This window comes from Sinocyclocheilus rhinocerous, unplaced genomic scaffold (genome assembly GCF_001515625.1).
Source record: "Sinocyclocheilus rhinocerous isolate Xijiao unplaced genomic scaffold, SAMN03320098_v1.1 scaffold1334, whole genome shotgun sequence".
Classification (NCBI taxonomy): domain Eukaryota; kingdom Metazoa; phylum Chordata; class Actinopteri; order Cypriniformes; family Cyprinidae; genus Sinocyclocheilus; species Sinocyclocheilus rhinocerous.
Window position 1 is genome coordinate 205,488 of NW_015626864.1, and position 16,904 is coordinate 222,391.

The 16,904-nt window shown below is 37.5% G+C and overlaps 4 protein-coding genes across 11 annotated transcripts in view; 3 read left to right on the plus strand and 1 right to left on the minus strand.

The window, feature by feature from the left end:
* Window positions 1-3,937, plus strand: part of LOC107718343 (importin subunit alpha-4-like) — an 18,760-nt gene extending 14,823 nt beyond the window's left edge. The window contains exons 14-17 of the mRNA XM_016525392.1: window positions 612-683; window positions 769-931; window positions 1,104-1,198; window positions 1,353-3,937. Of these exons, the coding sequence (XP_016380878.1) occupies window positions 612-683; window positions 769-931; window positions 1,104-1,198; window positions 1,353-1,451 (429 nt within the window). The 3' untranslated portion in view covers window positions 1,452-3,937. The remainder of the gene's footprint in view (window positions 1-611; window positions 684-768; window positions 932-1,103; window positions 1,199-1,352) is intronic.
* Window positions 3,938-4,819: 882 nt separating this feature from the next.
* LOC107718395 (emopamil-binding protein-like) lies at window positions 4,820-8,097 on the plus strand. The gene is made up of 4 exons (XM_016525454.1): window positions 4,820-5,125; window positions 5,209-5,278; window positions 6,709-6,847; window positions 7,146-8,097. The coding sequence occupies exons 1-4, from the start codon at window positions 4,946-4,948 to the stop codon at window positions 7,375-7,377; spliced, it is 621 nt and encodes a 206-aa protein (XP_016380940.1). The 5' UTR covers window positions 4,820-4,945; the 3' UTR covers window positions 7,378-8,097.
* Window positions 7,248-9,706, minus strand: LOC107718406 (ADP-ribosylation factor-like protein 11). Of its 2 annotated transcripts, none has more exons than XM_016525476.1 (2): window positions 8,992-9,705; window positions 7,248-7,314 (listed from the first exon to the last, which is right to left on the minus strand). In XM_016525476.1, exon 1 carries the CDS (start codon window positions 9,520-9,522, stop codon window positions 8,992-8,994), a length of 531 nt encoding a protein of 176 aa, XP_016380962.1. In that variant the 5' UTR covers window positions 9,523-9,705; the 3' UTR covers window positions 7,248-7,314. The 2 variants fall into 2 exon arrangements, with proteins under 2 accessions (XP_016380962.1, XP_016380953.1); XM_016525467.1 differs by having other exon boundaries at window positions 7,250-7,314; window positions 8,943-9,706.
* The window catches only part of LOC107718354 (RCC1 and BTB domain-containing protein 1-like), a 10,901-nt gene continuing 3,270 nt past the window's right edge, over window positions 9,274-16,904 (plus strand). Inside the window, exons 1-7 of one of the 7 annotated variants that reach the window (XM_016525443.1) lie at window positions 9,274-9,291; window positions 11,500-11,690; window positions 11,850-12,000; window positions 12,198-12,364; window positions 14,891-15,049; window positions 15,222-15,329; window positions 15,976-16,118. In XM_016525443.1, coding sequence (XP_016380929.1) covers window positions 11,565-11,690; window positions 11,850-12,000; window positions 12,198-12,364; window positions 14,891-15,049; window positions 15,222-15,329; window positions 15,976-16,118 — 854 coding nt within the window. In that variant the 5' untranslated portion in view covers window positions 9,274-9,291; window positions 11,500-11,564. Of the gene's footprint in view, window positions 9,292-10,435; window positions 10,641-11,491; window positions 11,691-11,849; window positions 12,001-12,197; window positions 12,365-14,890; window positions 15,050-15,221; window positions 15,330-15,975; window positions 16,119-16,904 lie in introns of those variants that run through there. The other 6 variants (XM_016525435.1, XM_016525428.1, XM_016525408.1 and 3 more) reach the window with 6 other exon arrangements.

Sequence of the window (16,904 nt, forward strand, 5' to 3'; positions counted from 1 at the left end):
TTAATAGAGCTGTTGTAATTATTATTTTCATTATTATTTTCGTTTTTTTATTTTTATTTTTTTTACAGAGCAACCGTAAAATTACAATAATAACATTTATTAATGTTGATGGAGTTCTTGCCTTTTCTCAACTTTTATTTTGGCAGAAACCCGCAGGAAGACCTCAGTGCTTCTTTTTGTTAACAAATGATTCTCACTATGAATTTGTGAAGACGTTTGTTGCACTTATCACATGCCTTGTAAAAATTGATATAAATGTTACTGAGCAGCTGACGAGTAACACTATTAACACTGCGCTTTGGACTTTGAACCCTACTGCCGCGAGCTCGTGCAGTGCTGTTTGAATAGTCTACATGCAATTCGTGCGTGTATTAGAAAACATAACATTCTGCAGTTTATGTAATTGTTTAAGGGCATTTCGCGATTTTAATCATATTATGATTATTTCACTATTAATGTTCTCTCACTATTAATAATCTGTTGTATGGCAACAGAAATCAATTCTAGAGCTTGAATCTAGACTCTTTGATGAGTCCAGTTTAGACACTCAATAACTAAACAGTGATTGATCTTTAATTTGATGTCTGATTTGTCTTGGCATTTCCAAACAGGGTGATTTTGGAACACAGAAGGAGGCTGCATGGGCCATTAGCAACTTGACAATAAGTGGAAGAAAGGATCAGGTATGAACCATTCCAGATGTATCTCTGATTCTGAGCCACTTTCCTTTTCATGCTTGTTCATTGGTTACTTTGATGTAATTGGCAGGTGGAGTACTTGGTGCAGCAAAACGTGATCCCGCCCTTCTGCAACCTGCTTTCAGTGAAAGACTCTCAGGTGGTCCAGGTGGTTCTCGATGGACTGAAAAACATCCTCATCATGGCTGGGGAGGAAGCCAGCACAATTGCTGAGATCATTGAAGAGTGTGGAGGTAATGCATACAGTATAGAAATGGGTAGTCTTTAAATTTAGACCATCACTTTTGGTTGTATTGTGATAAATGACCAGCAGATTAGTCCAAAATGGTCACATCTGCACATTCGCTGATGTTTTTACTTATTTTGTAGAAAAAGATCAGCAGTAATCTTGCTTCTGTGTTTCAGGATTGGAAAAAATTGAGAACCTACAGCAGCATGAAAATGAGGACATCTATAAACTTGCATTTGAAATCATCGATCAGTACTTTTCAGGAGACGATGTGAGTCTCAATCTCTCGGTTCTTGGCATGTTTCTCTGTATAGTGCTTGACGCACGGATGTGTTGTTGCTCGTGGGCTTTATTTGTTGGGGGTTCTGTTCTAGATTTGAATTATCAGTGGATATCTGGTTAATAATGTCTGGTTCGGCTTGTAGATTGATGAGGACCCCAGCCTGATTCCTGAGGCCACCCAGGGAGGCACGTTTAACTTTGATCCATCCTCCAACCTACAAACCAAGGAGTTCAAGTTCTAGACAACCGGAGCTTCGAACTTCAGAATGGTGGGTTTCCCAGCTGCTCCTCAGCCCCTGCCACCTACTGACCCATCACCTACCAACCACTCACTAACCAGAAAAAACAATCAATCACCATGCTCAGAAACGACACTCACTCACACAGAAGAAACTAGCACTGAAGGATATGAGTCTCAATGCCACTCAAAACATGGATGGATCTCAACAACCTCAAGACATGGAAGAAAAAAAGAACAAGACTCATTATACTGCAGTTGCCAAAAAAAAAAAAAAAGATATATTTTGCTCTTTCTTTCACTCACTCACACACACACACATAGGTGATCATGAACAATAATAGGAACTTCTGTTGTTGTACCAGCCATCATATCAGCCAAGGAAGATGAAAGAAAGAGATATTCCTGAAATATATAGGCAGGGATTTTCTTTTGTTTCCAAGAAAGTCCTTCCCTCAAAATGTTGCATTTCTGGTCATGATCTTAGAGTCTCAGCCAGACACCCAACTCAATACGTCCAGCCTTGACTGTGTTAAGCCATTTGGACCCCCTCCCTCATTCATCTGAAATCTGTGAACTAGCCTATAATGGGTTATTCCATGGAATATTATTCAAATGTGGGAAGGCAGTGTCTCTAAATATGTGGTGTGCAAACAGAACTTAAATTCTCGCCACCAGTTCTTGCTTTTTCTTCATCCTGAAATGATGGATATTTACAAAACACTGAAGATAATGAAGAAAAAAATCACGTCAGAAGATCACACAAACTTGAATGGAGAAAATCTCATTTAAGACAGTCAAGCACCCTCATTTTCGAACTTCTGCAGCGATAGTGTAGTTGGACATTCATTGTGCCGATCTTTTTTGGTTTGCAGTGGGACTGTCGGACATGTCAAAGGAGGATCCTATGTGATTTGTCAATTTGGCCAGGACTTTTAAAGGGCTGCCCCAACCTTTGGAAGTTCTTTGAGAAAACATTAACTGGTCTTTCTGCTTAAAAAAGGGTGCTCTGGGAGCGCTTTTTATTTTCTGGATTCATCTTCTCTGCTTCCTGTCTGTAACCATAGTAATAAGTTCATTGGGATAACCCCAGTTGTAACCGGATGGAGGATATTTTCACTAAATCAGTTCATTTCGTCACTTGGTAGTCAAAACCACAAGAAACTTTGCAACAGTGATTGGATTGTGAATTCTTTTTTTCTTTCTTTTTTTGATCAGTAGAGCTTCCGCTTTTTGGAGTTTTTCCAGTCTTACGCGCACACATTTGGTTTTCCCGTTTTATTGCTTAATGTAAGTGGAGAGCGATGTTCGCTTAATTTTGACTATACAAGCAATGGGAAAAGGAGATCCGTGACATAGTGGTTCCTTTTTTTGTTTAGTTGGTTTTTAATCTTATTTCACTTGCTACCAAGCCTAATTGTACCAACTAAAATAAAAGTATATTTCTTGTTTAGGTATATAATGCGAAGCTACCACACTTAGGTCCACTAGACATTGTTGGGATGCTACAGAACAATAATAATATTGTGATTATTGATTTACAGCCAATAGGGGTAATTTTTGTTTGTTCTTTTTTGTTTTAACTTTTGTTTTGTAATGGCAAATGATTGCCATTATATGGAAAATGGGCTGGAAAATTTGGAAACTTACTGTTGTGACTGGATGTTTTGTTTTTCTTCATTTTTCCCTGTGCATTAACTTGTAAAGGGGTGTATGGGGAAAAATGCATTTGAACTAAAGTAGTTATGTTTGGGCCGCAAACTGCTGAAAAAGACAGTAAGGAAGCTGAAGGCAGCCCTGATGATTTTTGAATTAGCCATTATTGTTGAACAAAAAGAAAAAACAGGTTTGAAATTCATGAACTTATCTAGACAACTAGAAAACGAGCCACTTTAAAGAAGTTTTGTCTTGTATCAGAAATGGATACAAGCTTATTGCTTGTTGCAAGATTTTTACTTGCTAAAGAAAAAAAAAAAATCTAAAAAAGCGACATCGCATTTTGGCCTCTGATTGTTTGTATGTTTTTATAAATTTTAGAACTGAATTTTTCTTTAAGGTGGCTCATCAGTATTTTTTTTTTTTTTCAACTGTGCATATTAAAGATAAAGAATGAGTTGAAATTCATTGTGCCTTTTGTTTTTCATTTCAAAGCAACTAAAAAAGGTTCATAATGCCTACCACGTTGCATTGGAGCTGCTTATAATATGGGGTCTTTTGGGTGTTATGTCTGCCTATCTCTGGACATTACGATGAGACGTTCTCTGGAGTATAGTATAATTCTTATTAAATTCTCCTCTAGTCTGCTGGCTGACTTGTAATTGATCCCCTTAACTTCCATTTTGCTCCCTTCTCATTCTTTTCATATGGATCACAATTACCCACAATTCTCAACCTATCTGTCTATGGCAACACATCTTTCACTCATCACTCCCTCAGGACGTGCTTTATGTATCAATGAACCTAACCAAAATAAACTTGCTGTTAGCCATCCTTTTTATTGCTCTTTTATGATTGACCTTCTGATGCTTTGGTGTCTCTTCTCTTTTACCTGTTAGCTTTAATTCTTGTCCCTGTTCTGGTATTTAATTTGGCTTTTTCTATTCAGAAGTCTTTTTCTCTCTTTTTCTAATAAGTGCAATGCTCTATGTTGTTTCTTGTGAGCTTACAGAGAGATTAAATCAGATAAATTAAATCAGGAAACACACCAGTCACCTGCGTCCACATTATAAGGTCAGTGTTTACATTTGCTGGCCATCAAGTTGAAGACAACTAGCATTTTTGAGACATGACTTTTAATAATCTATTTCTTTACATTATTTAAAGAAACTTAAATACACATAAATGAGACGGTCATACCTCAAACATGAAATTTAAAACCACTGTATGAATAAAAATAAAAAAAAATGCAATGTGCTTCATAAGGACTACAACTACCATAGGGGACGAGAGTCCCTGTGTGCATGAGGGATCAACTTGCTCCCAACTTATTAGAAAGTTGGTTTTACAAAGTAGGTTTAAAAAAATTGCAATTTAGATTGAAGAGCAAAATTAGTAACTTTAATCTTAAATCGAACATTTTCACCATATGAAATTCCTAAGGGCATCCATGGCTGGAATTAGAATTCTGCAGTGGACTACAAATCGACGTCATGACTGAAAAGCTCTATTGCAAATGTTACTGTTGATATATTTTCATGCTGTTCCTAGCCGTTTTTAAATGGGATATTTGTACGTTTGACAGGTAATTCTATGATGTCTACATATATTATGGCGTTGAATATGATTATTACATAATGGCAGAAAAGTACTTGGTGGAATAAAACAATTTGCCGCCAAAACGTACTCTGCTCTGTGACGTAGACGGGCGAAGTGGAGAGAGTTCTGCGTGAGCCTATGGCTGCAAAGCTCCCGCGTTAGAACCATGGGCGGGCCCTGGGCCTTGGATATGTCATTCAGCCACTGACCTGAGACCGAGTGAAGTAAGTTACTACAAATATAATGGCAGAAGGCGAAGAACCTGCACTTTTCACTAAAGTAACGGTTTATTCTCTACTCGCGTGTGTGGCTCAGTTTGCTGTCGGGTTTGTTTTTGCGCAAAAATGTGGGAATAAATGTTCAGCTGTTGATCGGTGGGTCCTCGTGTGGTTGTTTTACGACGCAATAGTTCATTTTACTCTGGTAAGTGCAAAGGTGCATGCAGGAACGTTCACGTTTTACCTGCTCGTAACTCTCTGCTCATCTCTGGCTGCTTGACCGTGCAGGAGGGACCCTTCGTCTACATGTCACTTGTTGGAAATGTGGCAACTTCTGACGGTCTATTGGCAGAGCTATGTGAGTATGCTGTGTTACAGTCTATGGTTACAACACAAAGTCAAATGTAAAGTGATTTGCACTAATGAAATGAACTGATTTGGTTAGAAGAAAAAAAGACTGATAGAGTAGGATGACATCTAGTGGTGTTTGTTGCAGGGGCGTAGATTACGCGGGGGACGCGGGGGACTTGTCCCCCCCACTTTTAATATCACGTAAATTCGTCCCCCGCACTTTTTCGAGCAAGTGTGTTCGCATAGAGGTTTTCAAGAATCCCCCGCACTTTTTCGAGCAAGTGTGTTCGCATAGAGGTTTTCAAGAGCCGGTGTGAATAAATATAGATTTAAATTCAAAGAGACAGGATAGTCTGTGCATGATCTGATGTTTTATTCGGACCCAGAATAAGGCGAGATGAACATCACGGAGCGCTAAACACTCCGTGCAGTGTATGTTTCATTCATACTCGAAGCCGGAGGGCGCTCTCCACAGAAAGTCGAATGAGGAAATTCCTAATATGGACAAAAGCATCCAGCAATCGCTGTATGAAAACAGTTGTTTTCAGAAAAACAGAAACGTTTGGAAACATGAAGACTTTAAACATGATTGCGACAATACACAATATATGGTTTATTTGTGTTTGTCAAGTCATCTCCAGGTAATATATATATATATATTATAGGTATTTTGTTGGTAGGTATGATGTACAAATTTCAAAGTCCATTCATTGAACTTAAGAGATTCTGTACAATCAAAAACAATTTAGAAAGCGCTCGGTTTTGTGTAATGTGACTTGCGTTAAACAGTAGTAATATTAAAGGAGTAGTTCAGCCAAAAATTCACCCTAATATCATTTTCAACGTGTGTTATGTTTTTTTTCTTTCTGTGAAACACAAAACTTGCTGTAATACATACAGTGACCATAGTTATTCTATACGACTTGCTTGCTAAATAATCCAAGACTAGGCAATAGTTCTTGACAGCCTTGTAAAATATTGAGACATTAAATTACATTTTAATTTCTGGGTGATCTATCCCTTTAAATCAGTAGTTCTCAACCAGGGGGCCTCAAGATGATGGAACGATTTAAATTAAAACAAAAACAGCATTCAAAATAAACTAAATCTAAAAAAATAGGGTTTTCAAAAAAAAGGTTTTTTTTTTAAACCAGGGTTTCCACAGTCCTGAAAATATTAGGAAGCCAAATTTTAAAAAGTTTGCTTTCTAGAGCTGAAAAAGTGACCCGGCCTAGACTCTGCTGCCTCCAGCTCCCTTGAGGCTCTCCACTTTCTGCCAGTCCGGACCTCAAATAGTTACAGAATGTCTTACTTCCTGAAGCAATTTATGTGCATCTTGAATGCAGATGCAAAACCTCCTAAATGTCCATTTACCTTGAAAAGTTCATTTCTGCTTTCTGTTGTCTTGTACATGTAATGCATGTTAATGTTTAACAGGGAAAGAATATGGCAAGGCAGATGAGCGCTGGTTGTACTCTGACCCGACAATAGTATCTCTGGAGCTTCTGACAGTGGTTTTAGATGGTACTTTGGCCCTGCTTCTAGTCTACGCCATCATCAAAGACAAACACTACAGGTAAATCAGGCAACAGTTTTCAAACTTATTCATTCTGCAAGTGTAAATATAAATACAATCCATTTGAGGTTCATTAAAGTCTAAATATGATTTGATCTATTTGTGATAACGCAATGTTTTCTCTTAAATTTCTAACCTTTTTTTTTTTTGCCCCACAATCTCAATAATCCAGCTTTGATTTCCAATTCAAACTCCATCCCACAATCTGCAAAATAAAATTATTTATTAGTTAGGGTTCTTCATATTTAACACTGTTTTATGCATTTGTGTAAATGTCTCGCATTTCTTTCTGAACCAGGCACTTTGTTCAGATCACACTATGTGTGTGTGAGTTGTACGGGGGCTGGATGACCTTCTGTCCAGACTGGCTAATCGGAAGCCCTAACCTGAACACCAGCAACTGGCTGTACCTGTGGGTCTACCTGCTGTTCTTCAATGGGATCTGGGTGGTGGTGCCTGGACTCCTCCTTTTGCAGTCATGGAGGGATTTGAGAAGGATGCATCAGTATCCAAAGAAGAAGAACAGATAAAATCAGATCATCAGTGATCAAGCATATAATTATCTCAGTTATAATTAGCCTTTCAAAGTCAACAGAGTGAGATGTGGAGAGGATGTACTGCAGTTGATGTATTATACACATTTATTGCGTACACAGAATATTAGAGGAACAGTTGTTACGGCATATCTTTGCATAATTGCAGTGGTAAAGACACAAAGGAAGTTCACACCAAACTACTGACTCATAGCAACAGACTTTTACTAGTATTATTTGCATTCCTGCCATATGACACCTAAACAGTAAATCCTTTATTTAGCTTTTTTTACACCGATCTAGGACCAGCTTCCCTACTAATTCCCCTTACCAAACTACCTTATCCAGTATGATAGAAAGCACAAATTGGATCCAGATTATATTGTAAATAGTTACGTCAATTCATGTTTCATCACATGCTTCTTTTTTTACATAGACTGTGCTATTGAGTTAGCTAATTTCTTGCCAAGTTATGACAGCATAACAGGTTAGCCTGCTATATTTTGGTCATAGTCACTTATATATGCAGGCCTGAACAAGGTATGTAAGGTTTAAGGTATTACTTCATCATTGCAATGTCAAAGATTAGTTTATTGCACAATTTAGGCATTGTAATTTCACTACAGCTTCATGTGTAAACAATATAAAAGGGGAACACTTTACAATAAGGTCCCATTAGTTAACATTAGATAATGCATTAACAAACGTCAACTAACAATGAGCAATACATTTGTTACAGTATTTATAAATCTTTGTTAAAGTTAGTAAAAATACAACTGTTTATTGTTAGCTCAAATCATTAATATTAACAGAAACAACTTTCAGAAAATGAACATTAACTGAGATCGATAAATGTTTAGATGTATTTTCTATTGATAGTTCATGGTAACTAATGTTAACAAATGGAACATGTGGAAAGTGTTGCCTATAAAACAAAAATTGAATTTAAAATCACCCCATTTCTTATTGATTCGACTCCGTAAAGTTTCCAAATAAAGTTGTAATGTATATCCAATCCATTTGAGTCTAAATTAAGAGTCTAAATATGAATTTACCTATTTGTGATAAGGCAATGTTTGATCTAAAATGCATAAGCTGCTTTTCAAAATCAAAATATCCATGATGTATATGATGGCATCATGACAAAGTGGCATTAACATTATTTAACAAATTTCCATTGTTAGTTCATGTTAACTAATGTAGTTAACTAAATTTGACAAATTGAACCTTATCGTAAAGTGTTACCTAAGACTGAAATTGCATTTAAAAGCACCCAATTTCTATGAATTTCCCTCAATAAATTTTCCAATATCAAAATGTATGTATCACAAGACAGGATTCTCATAAAAATCACAGCAACACGGCATTCAATTACAAAGGAAAAGTTGTTTGCAGTAATTACTTGAAGTGCAGACCATGAAGACAAGTAAAAAAAAATAAACATACTATTTACAGCATATACAGCAACTGTGAACAAGTAGTTGTAGTGCAGTAGTTAAATCAGTCAATTATTTGCCCAACATTCTAGGTCTAGTTTTAGTATGATAGTATCATGATCAAACCTCTTCATTTTGCTTGTTATTGTATTCCGTTGTTAGCTTAGTATCTTACTTATGCTTTGTGCATTAGCTTAGCTATAGAGAGAAAGGCTTGTTGGAGACCCAGTCCCTTCAGGGCGCTGCAAGCTTGGATCTCCCATACTCGATCTGTGCAACTATCCAGCTCCAGCAATGTAGACACCTCTCTAATAGTCATAGAGTTTGGCAGGTCCTTTTTGTTAGCCAGCACCATCAGGGGAACTCCTTTAAAATGCTCATTACTCAGAATCTTCTTCAGGGCTTTCTGGGCTTCTCCCATCCTGGCATGATCACTGCTGTCCACCACGAAAACCAGGACCTTACATCCCTCTAGGTAGTATTTCCAATTGGGCCTCATAGTTCCTTGTCCCCCAACATCCCACACGGCCAGTGAGGTCTTCTTGTCCAGCTCTACAGTCGCAACATTGAAGCCCACAGTAGGTGAGGTCTCCATCACCACACCACGCTGCTGCCTGTACAGCAAAGTAGATTTTCCAGCCGTATCCAAGCCCATGAGGAGAACCTGAGGAGTCTGTTTATATTGTTTAGACTTAATGGCGCCCATCCTGATTTGAAAGGCGCGTTTCTGATTGAACTTACGGACTCTTGTCTGTATCTCGGCAGGTTCGGACTGGCATTTGGCGGAGTCCTTTATTGCACTCTTCGTTTTATGTTCGTATGCAAAGCAGAAGCGACACTGTGTGACCGGCTACATGTAGCTGAAACTATATAGGATTGTCCGTGAATTCAGCCCGACTAGTTGATCCACATTTTAAAACAGGTTTGTCAACTTTACACGCGGGCCAGCCTGCTCGGGGATCCCAGAAACCGAACTGAATAATGCAAATGATCCTGTATGACTTGACAATAATGTGTATAAAATATGAAAACGAATATTTTGAATCTATTTGAATGAATATTACTGCTAAGGTAAAAGCGTAAACGTATATAAAAAATATATAAATGTTCTGTATTCTAAGATTTTACCTCAGCAGTATTCTTCTGCTGCTACGGGTGGCACTACTAAAATAGCAGAAGAATATAATAATAACATCAATAATAATGGACCCACTTTATATTAAGTGTCTTTACCTATACTAACATTGAAATTAATCAATAGATATAATGAACTAATTGTGTACGTTGTGCTAATATTTTTCAAAAATCCTGCGTGTAGTTACCAGTTACTCATGTAATTAATTTCTGTAGTTACATCTATAATTACACTGTCGACGGTACCCACTAATCCTAACCCACTTTAATAGTAGCAAGTGTTTTGCACAGTTCAACATGAACTCAATAAGTAGGCCTACATTTGACCTAACATTTATATTTATTTATTTATTTACATTTACTATTATTATTATCATGTATGTGGCTTATTTTACACCTTATTTTTCCTCGCGTGTATTTTGTCATCCTTATTCCGCAAAGTCCCGCCCCCTCCATCTCCAGCGTTCTGCTTCTACCAATCCATGAAGTAGGAGCGACGTACAAAGCAGTCTGTGATTGGACAGTTGAGCAGTCGTTCATGGAACCGTAGCAACCATGATCAGGAAACAAGTGAGTTTGTTTTCTCTCTGATGTGAACGCGCTCCCGTGGACATACTGCTGGCGCCACAGGCTACTAGAGGTACTGGATAACTCGCTAATTGCATGGTCCCAAACTCCTGTAGTTACTAGGTAGGTTTTGTGGCGTTGTCTTGGTGAAAACCGTTTTTTTTCCTGTAGTCTGAGTCTCTCATGTCCTGATGGAGCGATGCAGTAGCTGTCAGGCTAACTGAGTTTGCTTATACGTACAGTAACGCGAGCCTGCAAGAAGATATGTTTAAACCAACCCTGCTGATTTAGCGATTTCTTTCACGTGCACATTACACACTAGCAGACAGTGCAGTCTTCTGTTTACTTTTGTTTTTACTGTAGATTTTGCTACACGGTCGTGACTGATCCCTGAGCAGCTGTAAAAGTGACAGATGCAATGAAAGCTGTAACTAGTGAGTTTTAGCAGTTGGTCCGTTATAAAGGACTGCACCGAAATGTTTTAGTGACAAAACAACAGACAAATAGGCTTTGTGACCCATCAGTTCAGTGCTGTTCCACACACAAAAACCTTTCTGTATATTATTGCAAGTGTGTTGTGTAAATTGTTGTGAGCTGTGGTATCATGGGATATAATATCAAATCAAGTGCAGTGGTCATCTGACATCCTTGTTAAGGCAATTTACCTCAGGTTGATCTTGAAATAATAATTGAGCTGAGCAGCAAATCAGCATATCAGAATGTTTTCTGAAGAATCATTTGACGCTGAAGACTGGAGTAATGATGCTGAAAATTCAGCTTTGTCATCACAGGAATACATTATATTTTAAAATATATTAAAACAGAAAACAGTTTTTAAAATTGTTATATTATTATATATTACTGTTTTTAATGTATTTTTGATCAAATGAATGCATGAGAGCGTGAGAGTCTTTTCGAAAACATTTCAAAATCTTAATTATTCCAAACTTTTGAGTGATAGTGTATGTGTCCAGTTTCCAAGGCACACACAGCAGGTATCTTCTTGTCTCCAAACCCCATCCCCTGCTCTTACAAAGGAGTGTTGCCATGGTGGATGTGAGTAAGTGGCCTCTCTTCACCCTCTTGAGTGCACAGGAGCTCGCCTCCATACGACAGGCATGCATCTTCGGAACATCTGCGAATGAGGCCATCTATATCACCCACGATGACGAAGTAAGCTGATCAAGAAACTGATAGTATCTTCTTTGTCTGTGTGAGTCTTGGTGGTGTAAGCTTACATGGCCTGTTTTAGTCATTTGTATTGACAGAATAAAGGTTCACGAGGGGCTTCTGTACCTTCATATGAAAACTAATCTGGATGTCCTGACACAGGTGTACGTGTTGGGTTTGAACTGCAGTAATTGCCTGGGCACTGGAGACAGTCAGAGCACAATTGTTCCTAAAAAGCTGGACTGTCTGACTGGGAAGAAGCTGGTTAGTTTGAGCTATGGCAGTGGCCCTCATGTTCTGCTCGCTACAGAAGGTAAGTACAAGCTTGAATTCCTATATTCTATGTAAACTGAAAGTATTTTGTGGCTTTGCCTATAGTTAAAGTAGAGGCATAATGTGAAATCACTTGCCTGTCTGGATACATTACAGTTCTATTTAAATGTTTAAACATAGTAATGGGTATGTATTTGATACTATTGCCTTATTCAAAGTCCTTTCTTCTCTTTACAGAGGGGGAGTTGTATGTATGGGGGCATAATGGATACAGTCAGTTGGGCAATGTGACGACCAATCAAGGTGTGTCTCCTGTTTTGGTGTCTACTAACCTGCAGAACAAGAGAGTGACTGAAGTTGCCTGTGGTTCTCACCACTCTTTGGCTCTAACCCATGAGGGTGAGGTGAGGCTTGGGAACAGTTTTTCGTCACATTTCAATTGAGTATGGAAGCCTATTTGCGCCACTTTGGTAAATGCTTTGCTTTATGGCAAATTATGACATTTTTTTGTCAAAATTGGCTTTATGATTAACTTTTTATTCGTTATGTCTAATGTCATAATTTAGAATTGTATCTTTTTTTTAAACCTTTATTTGCATAGCGCTTTATACAATACAGATTGTGTCAAAGCAGCTTTACAGTGTCAAACAGGAAAATAGTTTGTCAGTAATGCGAGAGACCAATAACATTGATGATTCAGTGATGTCATCATCCAGTTCAGCTCTCTTCCAGTAGTGTCTGTGCAATCAGTCAGTCAAGCGTCCCCAACTAAGCAAGCCAAAGGCGACAGCGGCAAGGAACCAAAACTCCATCGGTGATAGAAACAGAAAAAACCTTGGGAGAAACCAGGCTCAGTCGGGGGGCCAGACGAAACCAGCATGGCGTGGTTTAATTCCAGTCTGTAACACAGAGGACTTGTCTGGTTCCCGTGGTCTTGTGCCGATGGTCGTCTAGTTGACGCGGTCTTCGCAGGGGATCTGTCTCTGGGGCTCATCTAGTTGACATGGTCTCTGCTGACATTCAGGGCTGTAGAGGTCGTCTCTAGGTCTGGTCTGGATACAGACTGGATCCGTATGGCTACGGTGACCTCGGAATAAGAATGAAACAGACTAATATTAGCACAGATGCCATTTTTCTTATGATGTAGCGAATGCATCTGGTGTTATGGAAAGTATTCTCGATTCTGGTTGACCTAATTAATGCAGCCTAAAAATCCTTTAATGGATTTGAGTTATAGATATGTGATAGTGTATTAGGTGTATGCCAGGTTAAAAAGATGGGTCTTTAATCTAGATTTAAACTGACAGAGTGTGTCTGCCTCCCGAACAACGCTAGGCAGACTGTTCCAGATTTTAGGCGCTAAATAGGACAAGGATCTGCGGCTGTGGTTGATTTTGATATTCTAGGTATTATCAAATAGCAAGAGTTTTGAGATCGCAGCTGATGTGAAGGACTATAATGTGATATGAGCTCACGCAAGTATTGAGGAGCTAAACCATTCAGGGCTTTATAATTAATTAGCAAGATTTTAAAATGTATACGATGTTCAGTAGGGAGCCAGTGCCAGTGAGTTGACAGAACCAGGCTAATCTTCCTGGTTCTAGTAAGAACTCTAGCTGCTGCATTTTGGACCAGCTGGATTTTTTTTGTTAAGCGTGCAGAACAACCACCCAATAAAGCATTACAATAATGTAACCTTGAGGTCATGAACGCATTCATTAACGTTTATGCATTTGACATAACATTTCTGCATTTCTCATAAATTTGACCTTTTATCTCATAAACATGACTTAGTTTCTCATAAATGTTTGTAATAATTATGCCAAATCATGTTTTGGTAAATGATAATTATTTTTCATTTGTGGTGGAAATGGGCTTCCATACATAAGAGATTGGACATTTAACCAAATATTGATTAGTTTTCTCTCAACAATACAATTGAAAAATCACAGATGAGTTGCATTAATATATGTCACATTTTATTATTACATTTAGAAATAATCCAGCCTTGCCCCAAAAAGGAATATAAACCAGTTCAAATTGATTAAAAACAGCAGAACATATGAAAGGTAGAACATATGCTAGACTAGCAATGCCACTGTTGGCGAATTTGCTTTATAAGACAGACAAAAAAGGACCGCATAATAAGTTGTTTATCCCAGAATGTCTCTTTTAAAGAAGTATTTCTCTGAGATGTACTCTTTTATTTGGGGTAAGAGAGTTAGAGGCTTTAGTGGACCACAGACTGATTCAGCTGTGTTTCTCACATGGAGGTATTTTTAAGTCAAATTTCTTCCATTGTGGTTGATTTAAAACACTGCCTATTGGTTAAAATGCCAAGATCAACCTATTGGTGCACAGATATGTCCATTAATTAGGGTTAAACTAATGACATACTGTGAATCTGATGGCATGGACTAAACAAATAGTTTCAAAATATAGAAAATTCTGTTAAAATTGCTCTGTGTCACATGCTAATCCCATAATCCAAACAAAATCTTTCCCGTTTCTTTTGCATGTAACAATTTCGCTTTTATCAGTCTCTTTAGAAACACTTCAGTAGTGGGTTAAATATGTAGGTTACATTTTAAAGGGTATTAGGTGGATTTAGGTTTGACAAAACCCTCCTGTCTATCCTCATCTGTTTAGCAAGTATAGTTATCTGCTTAGCCTCGTTGTGCTCGCGGTAATAAGGAGCATGTGATCTTTTTTGCTAAGCTGTGAGGGCTTTTGTTCTCACTGTGACTACTAAGATCAGCTCGTGTGTAACACTCTGTGTTTGTCTGTGGTAATAATTCATATTCAGCTTCATTAAAAGTTCTAGCTGTAGCTCACACAAAAACATTGGCTGCCGTGTGTTTTTATAAAGGAATATTTTTATCTTAACGTCCCTGCTAATTAACTTGGCCGCTAATTGTATGTCGTCCTAGGTGTTTGCGTGGGGCTACAACAACTGTGGTCAGGTGGGTTCAGGGTCCACCGCCAACCAGCCCACACCCCGCAAGGTGTCCAACTGTCTGCAGAACAAAGTGATGGTCAGTATAGCCTGTGGACAGACTTCATCCATGGCTGTGGCGGATAATGGCGAGGTAAGGGATGAAATTAACCATTTATAACCTTCCTGTTTATGGAAATATGCAATGTGCTTTGTAAAATATTGTGTTGACTAGTGACTATTTAGAGCTTGTGTGGTGTCTTGCTGTATTTCTCACTGTAGCTGTGTTGCTTGTTTGTTAGTGGTGAAATGTGTGTGCATTTCAGGTTTATGGCTGGGGTTACAATGGTAATGGCCAGCTAGGGTTAGGCAACAATGGGAACCAGCTGACACCGTGTCGTTTGATTGCGTTACAAGGCTTCTGTGTGGTGCAGGTACGAAACAGAAGATCTGCCATGTTCTTAGATTATTAGTTGTACATGTAATAATATGGTAATATATACTACCGTTCAAATGATTGAGGTCAATTAGATTATTGTTTGAATGAAAGTAATACATTTATTTAGTAAGAATTCAAAAGCAGTTGATCAAAAGTGTCAGTAAAGGCATTTATAGTTTTACAAAAGATTTCTATTCCAAAAGAAAGCTGTTCTTCTAAATAACTGTTCATCAAAGAATCCTGAAACTGATTTTTCCACAAAAATATAAGAAATGTTTGTTGCGCACCAAATCAGCATATCAGAATGATTTCTGAAGGGTTATGTGACAGGAATAAATTACATTTTAAACATGAAAATAGAAGAGTTCTTTTCATTTGTAATATTATTTAACAGTACTGTTTTACTGTATGATCTAATCAAACAAATAAAGGCTTGGTGAGCATAAGAGACTTTAAAAACATTTTTAAAAAATGTACCGACCAAACCTTTGAACAGTAGTGCACATAAACGCAACAAGAATTGACAGTGAAGAAACAAGCATTTCGTTTTTCCACACAACTCATTTGACCATATCGATGAAATGTAAAATGTAAATGGGTGGAACAATTGTAAAACATGTCACTGTGTCACTTTTTAACAGATTGCATCAGGTTACGCTCATTCTCTAGCACTGACCGATGAGGGCCTACTGTATGCATGGGGGGCCAACACTTACGGCCAGCTGGGCACCGGCAACAAGAGCAACCAGCTCAGCCCTGTACAGGTCATGGCTGAGAAAGAAAGGTAAGGGCGTTTGGGAATTCTTTTTCTTTTTCATTCACTGACTCCATTCTAAAAGGTGTTATTGTTAACTGAAATTATTAAAAATTGTTTTCATTAATTGAAATAAAGCTGATATAAAATATAAATTTTAGATGAAAAAAATTAAGAATTGTTGCCTTGGCAAATAACTGAAATAAAGTAAGTTTAATTTGAAGTATCAAAATTGCTAAAACGGAAATAAAATAAAATAAAGCTAAATAATAATTAAAAAGAACACTGAACATATAAAAATAAAAACTAATTCAAAATATTAATTAATACTACAATAGTATATAACTAATACTAAAATAACACTGTTCCAAAAGCCACTGAACTGCCTTTTTATATGTATAGAGTCCTAACCTTCAACATGCTAATGCCAAACTCTTTTGAAATCAAGTATGAAATCTTTTGAAATCAAGCTAACAATGTGATACTCTTAAGCACAAAAAATACATACCACTCAAAATATTGAGTAAAATAGTCATTTTCTGAAATAGCATATTGTCTGAAAGATATTTGTAATCAACAATTTTTCCTGATTCTGTCATTTTGTGTCTCCCCCTGTATGGAGTCCTAACCTTCAACATGCTAATGCCAAACTCTTTTGAAATCAAGTTTGAAATCTTTTGAAATCAAGCTAACAATGTGATACTCTTAAGCACAAAAAATACATACCACTCAAAATATTGAGTAAAATAGTCATTTTCTGAAATAGCATATTGTCTGAAAGATATTTGTAATCAACAATTTTTCCTGATTCTGTCA